The sequence below is a fragment of the Agelaius tricolor genome, unplaced genomic scaffold (assembly GCF_023055355.1).
Source record: "Agelaius tricolor isolate 1412-34295 unplaced genomic scaffold, bAgeTri1.0.p SCAF_28, whole genome shotgun sequence".
In the NCBI taxonomy this organism is placed as follows: Eukaryota; Metazoa; Chordata; class Aves; order Passeriformes; family Icteridae; genus Agelaius; species Agelaius tricolor.
In genome coordinates this window covers 6,738,145-6,744,674 of record NW_027269288.1, presented here as the reverse complement: position 1 = coordinate 6,744,674, position 6,530 = coordinate 6,738,145, and the positions used below count along the sequence as shown (strand labels likewise).

The following is a 6,530-nucleotide window of genomic DNA, read 5'->3' as shown; positions in this document are numbered from 1 at the left end:
GCCCCAGTGTTAGGAAAATTAACCCACAAATACCAGAGGTTTATGTCCAAAAAGGAGACAGAGGAGTCCCTTTTTACTTTATTCCAATAAAGGCAGAGGCCATGGGGCATTCCCCTGGGGTCTCTCCCATTTTTGGAGGATGCAGCCTCCTTTTTATCCAATTTCCCTTCTCTCTTTCCCCATTTCTGAGGTACTTGAGAGGTTCAGACTTCCCAAAACACCTGATACCAGAGATTTCCCTCTAATGTACAACCCTCCCTTTTAATTTTTAATTCTTATGGAATTTAGAGGTTTTGTCTTCCCCATGGTTTCTTTCATCTTTCAATGTATAATTTCATTTATCAGCAAACCTAAAGTTTATGTGTAAAAGCAAACATCTTTTTCCATTCATCAATCAGTGGAATGGGCTGATAAATTAAATTAGACATTGAGAGATGAAAGAAACCATGGGGAAGAAAAACCCCCTAAATTCCATAAGAATTAAAAATGAAAAGGGAGAGTTGTACATTAGAGAGAAATCTTTGGGATCAGGTTTATCGGGAAGTCTGAACCTCTCAAGTGCCTCAGAAATGGGGAAAGAGAGAAGGGAAATGCAGCTGGGAAATTGGGAAGAAAAATCCCTAAATTCAGTAAGAATTAAAAATTCAAAGGGAGGGTTGTACATTAGAGGGGAATCTTTGGGATCAGGTGTTCTGGGGAGTCTGAACCTCTCAAGTACCTCAGAAATGGGGAAAGAGAGAAGGGAAATGTGGCTGGAAATTGGGATAAAAAGGAGGCTGGGTCCTCCAAAAATTGGAGAGACCCCATGGGAATGCCCATGGCCTTTTCCTTTACTCAAATAAAGTAAAAGGGACTCCTCTGTCTCCTTTTTGGACTTAAACCTCTGGTGTTTGTGGGTTAATTTTCCTAACAAGGGGAGCTGAGTGTGCTGCAGTGGAGCAACAGGTCTGGAGGAGGCTGGACTACCAGCAAAGAGCTTGGAAGCTCAGGATTTCCTTGTCAAGGCCAGAATTTCCTTGTCTGTGTCACACAGATTTAAAAAGCAGCGCCCTGTGCCTCTGTGGCTGCGCTACCAGCACACAACTCGATGGCTCACACCAATTTCAGAGCATTTTCATTTTAGACCATTTCCTACATCCATGCCAGCCTGTCTCCCAGATGCCACTGATGGCGTTTTTAAAGAAATAATTACGATTTTTAATGTTTTTTTTTTTCTTCTCTTCCCTTAAATGGTTTAAAATCTTTCTGACAACCCCTCTTGAGACACCTATTTAGTGTCAAAGAGCATAACGTTCCCAAGTTTTAAAAGGGCCCTGGCATAATACTGATCGATCAATGTGCTCCTTGGGAAAAATAGCTCTCCAGATGGTCCATCGGGACAGGAATTGCTGCTCCTCACAATGAGGAGCCAAAAAAGCGTCACTAATGTGGGCTGTTGTGAGGCACGCTTCCTTTGTGGGCCTCTGAATGCCCTAAATAGGGAAGAAAGTGTGGGAAACTCGGAGAAACTCAGGCCCACACTCTGAGGTTAATAGGGGCTTTGTCAGGAGAGTATTCCTGAGCTGTGGGATCAGCATAATAAACAACATTTTCCCTAAGGGTGGGAATGTGTTGGGAGCAGGGGAGAGTCACCCCAGGGGCAGGAGGAGCCCTAAGAAGCTTTGAGTTCAATTATGAGAAGTGATAATAATTAATAAATTGTAAACATAACCTTTGCTGGGCAGGGGCTGGGCAGGCTGGAGGTCTGGCTTTTAGCTCTGGGGTAATTGGTAAATTAAAGCCCAGAGGGGCAAGGCTGGGCTTGATGGTGAGAGGAATGGTGGATTTGTCTTTCTGAACAAGCTGTGGGGCTGCTGGTGGATAAAACCAGCACTGGGAGATAAAAGAAACAATGGGAAGGATTCCACTGATTGATGAATGAAAAAAGATATTTGTTTTTACAAATAAACCTTAGGTTTGCTGATAAACGAAATTAGACATTGAGAGATGAAAGAAACAATGGGGAAGAAAACCCCCTAAATTCCGTAAAAATTAAAAATGAAAAGGGAGGGTTATACAATAGAGGGGAATCTTTGGTATCAGGAAGTCTGAACCTCTCAAGTACCTCAGAAATGGGGAAAACCCCCTAAATTCCATAAGAATTAAAAATGAAAAGGGAGAGTTGTACATTAGAGGAAAATCTTTGGTATCAGGTGTATCAGGAAGTCTGAACCTCTCAAGTACCTCAGAGATGGGGAAAGAGAGAAGGGAAATGTGGCAGGGAAATGGGGATAAAAAGGAGGCTGCATCCTCCAAAAATTGGAGAGACCCCAGGGGATGCCCCATGGCCTCTCCCTTTATTGGAATAAATTCAAAGGGCTCCTCTGTCTCCTTTTTGGCCATAAACCTCTGGTGTTTGTGGATTAATTTTCCTAACAACAGAAAGCAGAAGGAAAAAACCCAGCTTTTTTTTCTGTGGGTTTTGGTCCCTTCCCACTGCCCAGGGAGGAGAAATCCACTGTTCCTCTCCCTCACACTCATTTTCTACCCCACCTTCAGAGGTGCTGCCAAGCTGAGACCCTCACACCCTCTCCCTTGGGTGGATCCCCATGCCCAGGAGAGCAGCAGCCCGCCCTGTGCCACGGTGTGGCTGTGGTTCCATCAGGCTGGGCTGGCCTTTGGGGCACACGGCACTCCAGCTGAGCCTGAACTCCCCCAAACTGCCCTAATTAGGCTTGATTTAAACCCCCCCGGGCATGGGCAACAGCTGGAGTTGTGCTGGGATGCAGAAGCCTGTGCTAATTGGCAAGGACAACTTGAGCGCGGGGAGGTTGAAGTGACTTCTTCAAGCTCGCTAAGCAACCATAAAACCCAAAAATATCTCCTGTGAATTATTTAGCAGTTCATTAGGAAGAATAAATCTGGAGCACTGGTAGAGGCCTGCATCAAACCCCCCAACCTTGAAGAGCACTCAACCAGCCTGTGCAGAAATAAAACCGTTAGGAAAATTAATCCACAAAAAACCAGAGGTTTATGTCCAAAAAGGAGACAGAGGACTCCCTTTTTGGCTTTATTTATTCAAATGCCCACCTTGAAGAGCACTCAACCAGCCTGTGCAGAAATAAAACCGTTAGGAAAATTAGTCCACAAAAAACCAGAGGTTTATGTCCAAAAAGGAGACAGAGGAGTCCTCTTTGGCTTTATTTGAATAAAGGGTGAGGCTCCTCTGTCTCCTTTTTGGACACAAACCTCTGGTGTTTGTGGATTAATTCTCCTAACAAAACCAAAATGATCCACAATGCCCAAAATGAGGCAGAGCAGCACATCCCTGTTTGGTTTTTGGGGTTTTTCTGTGTGGTTAACAGAGGATTTCACCACAAACCCAGCGAGGACTGGGCAGGTTCAGTGCTGGCTGCAGTTTGATCTGTCAGCTGAGCAGATCTCAGGTTGCTTTTGACAAGATCAGGTATTCAGTGTTTCCTTTCGTCAGGGAGCAAACCCTGAGTGCTTGAAATGCAGCTTTTCAAGGGCACCTCTCCCAGGGGGTCTGAGGAAAGTTGGATTTTTGTCCAAATGTGTTTTGTGCTGTTCCTGTATCTCTGGAAGAAGGAGAGTGTCCCCTGTCATAAACCCAAACCACTGAATTGCTGTGGTTAGGGAATAGTTTTGTGAAATGAATATTTGTGCAGATTTATTTAGAAGAGAAGGTGAAATAAAAGGAAATAACTTAGGAGAGGAAATGCTTCCTCAGTCTCTCCTATCTAATTATACTTTTAGCCATATGTGGGCTAATTTCACTTCTGGAAAAGAAGCTTAACAGAATTTATGTCACAAAATTAAAGCAGCAAAATTAGTTCACCTCATTGCAGGCGGTTTCAAAGGTCCCCAAGCTGAGGCAGGTGCCAAACCCTTTGGAAGTTATTGGGAAATCTGCACAGGCAGAAAGCACAAGGCTGCTCTCAGCTTGGTGGAAAAATTAGTGGGGGAAATGAAGAGGCTGTGGAATGAGTGATTTGTTGGAGGCAGAATAGGTCACTGTTAAACCTGAAACGTTGCCACTTCTCAGCGCCTCGCTTCAATTTCACTTCCATTTCGATTTTTGATAATTTTTCCGGAGGTTGCCTCCTCGCAGGATCTGAGATCCAGCTCTGCCAAAGGGATTTCCCAGATGTAATTCATGTATTGGAGTGAAGGGCTCAGAACTGACACCTCCTGATGGCTTCCCCACCACAGGAGAGGCTGCAGGCACCCACTCCAGCCCTTTTAATCATCCCAAAGCAAAGCATTAATGACTAAAACCATTTTTATTGTACCGTACAGCGAAGACATGCAAGTTTAACATCACACAGGATGAATACATCACAACTTTATAAAAGCTTTTTAAGCTCCTTGGCGTGCTCAGTGAATGATTATAAAGTACTTATTGCCTCCCTTCCTCCCCCTTTTCCTTAAGGTATAGCAGAGGTATTTCCTTTACAAAAGGCACCAATTATCCCTCAAATGAGAGCAGCACAAAGTGACACGAAGAGAATTGTCCCCAGAGCTCTCTGTGATCATCACAGCTTTCTGTAAGAAGGATACTAAAAATAGCAGAGGAGCTTCATAAGAATCAGCATTTCTTAATGACACCTTTCACTCAAAAGGGAAAGGCTCAATCCTCTCTTTATGATACAAAATACATCCTCCAGAAGGGCTCCTTCTTGAGGAAGGCCAATACATTATCTAGAGACAATGGAGCACTTGAACTGTGACCCAGGCAGTCAGCAGAAAGATTTCCACTGACAGCCACGGGCTCAGCAGCCTGTGATGGAAGCCTGCTCTCTAAATCACCACAGAACTTGGTCCTGTCTTTGGCCAGGAGCCACCAATAGAAGCAACAAACCTGCTGCAAGATACACCCAGGATCCTTCACTATGAAGGGAAACCACCCAGCGACCCTCATTTCTGCTGACAGAAAAAAAAAACCAATAACCACCCCTTCCTCCCACCTTTGGAAAGCAACGTTTCCTACTTCAAAGAGGAACTAATAAACCACAGGTCCCTCTAGTTTTGTTTTTTTTGGAGCCGAAAAAAACCGTGGGAATAAAGTTCAGCAGCTCTACCAGGGTCTCCAGATGGTGGGAGCAGCAGCCAGGCTCTTCTGGGCAGGCTGTTTTCTGGGGAGCACACAGGGAGACAGGGGGGAGCCATGCAGAGCTGCAGAGTAGGAGGCATCTGCAGCCAGCTGAGCCTTGCAGAAGTGCTTGATCAGCTGCACCTGGGTCTCCTTCTTGGGCTCGTAGTAGGACAGAAAGTGCATGGCTTCCCTGAGGCACCGCAGGTACCCGCTGTTAAAGTCCTGCTCTGGGCTCTTGTGGACGAAAGCTGAAAGAGAAGGAAAAAGCAAATGCAGTGGGTTAAAACCATGACCAAAACATGACCAAACCATGACCAAAACATGACCAGAACATGGGGCAGGGACCCAACGCTAACACTGGCTGCTGGTGGAGTGTGGGGCTGGGAAAGCAGGGACCCTGGGAGCAGTGGCATTCCTGAGCCTGGCACGTGCTGGGCACAGCCGTGGTGTGGCCACACTTTTGGGGGAAGGTGGGGAAAGGGAGGGAAACCCTGCTAGAGTTCAAATGAACAATTTGTGCGGTGGCTGTCACGTGCTTGGGGCTGGGGTGCTCCATCCCCTGCCTGCCTTGGGGTGTCAGAGAGCAGGTCCAGGCGTGCAATACCTGCTCTGCACTCACCTTTTTGGTCCTGCAGCTGGCTCTGCTGCTTCAGGTAGCTGACAGCCACTTCCAGGATGTCGGCTTTCTCCAGCTTGGAGTTGGGCTGGTGCCTCTGGAACTCCTTCTCCAGGAGCAGCTTCAGCTGCTCGATGCTGCTGTTAATCCGGTCCCGGCGCATTTTCTCCACCACTGGCTTCCTCAGCTGTGGGAGAGGGAGCAGATCCTCAGGGATTTGGTGAGACCTGACCCAATTTCCCCTCTGATACACCCATCCTCAAAGATGCTTATTTTTAGCAGGAGAGCTGTGTGATGCTGCCGACCCGTTCCCCACTCGTTTTAATTTTTAAAAATCGATACAATCCCCCTTGTCTCTCTTTAACATATTTGCTCTCTCCCAGACCACTTCCCCCTCTTCTCCCATGCTATATTTACTTTCTAGGAGCAGGCCAGCCCTTCCAATCCCCTCCAGGGCTCTACTTACTTTATTCTTTTCCTTTGGCAGCAGCTTCTCCTCCATGTGGATCACGAGAGCATTGCTGGGAGCCATTCCTAGCGCTCAGCCCCGGGCACAGACCCCAGGCAGCTGCTGTGCCGAGTGTGATGAGATGCTCTGGCAGCTCCCAAATCCCTCTATTTATACCCAGGGAGCTGGGGCAGATACGTGAGTGTGGGGATGGCCGGTGTTTCCCACAGCCCCGCAGCCAATCCAGCCCCGCGGAGGGACAATAGAGGAAGCATCCATTAGTGCATGGTACATTGATTGCCAATGCCCCGGGGAGAATAACCTTCTGCCCACGCTGCTGGTGGAGTGTGGGGCTGGGAAAGCACCGACCC

General features: G+C 47.0%; 1 protein-coding gene across 1 annotated transcript; it reads right to left on the bottom strand.

Moving 5' to 3' along the window:
• Positions 1-4,299: 4,299 nt before the first annotated feature.
• LOC139600581 (transcription factor HES-5-like) lies at positions 4,300-6,296 on the bottom strand. Its single transcript, XM_071448867.1, has 3 exons — positions 6,178-6,296; positions 5,715-5,898; positions 4,300-5,343 (listed from the first exon to the last, which is right to left on the bottom strand). Exons 1-3 carry the CDS (start codon positions 6,241-6,243, stop codon positions 5,078-5,080), a joined length of 516 nt encoding a protein of 171 aa, XP_071304968.1. The 5' UTR covers positions 6,244-6,296; the 3' UTR covers positions 4,300-5,077.
• Between the last annotated feature and the right edge of the window lie 234 nt (positions 6,297-6,530).

What these genes read in the sequence shown, in the direction of transcription:
- LOC139600581 (XM_071448867.1), bottom strand. Translation starts at nt 6,243, where the DNA reads ATGGCTCCCAGCAATGCTCTCGTGATCCACATGGAGGAGAAGCTGCTG. An exon ending in TGCCAAAGGAAAAGAATAAA is followed by an intron (nt 5,899 to 6,177) that starts GTAAGTAGAGCC and finishes CCTCTCCCACAG; the next exon opens with CTGAGGAAGCCAGTGGTGGA. An exon ending in CCAGCTGCAGGACCAAAAAG is followed by an intron (nt 5,344 to 5,714) that starts GTGAGTGCAGAG and finishes CTTCTCTTTCAG; the next exon opens with CTTTCGTCCACAAGAGCCCA.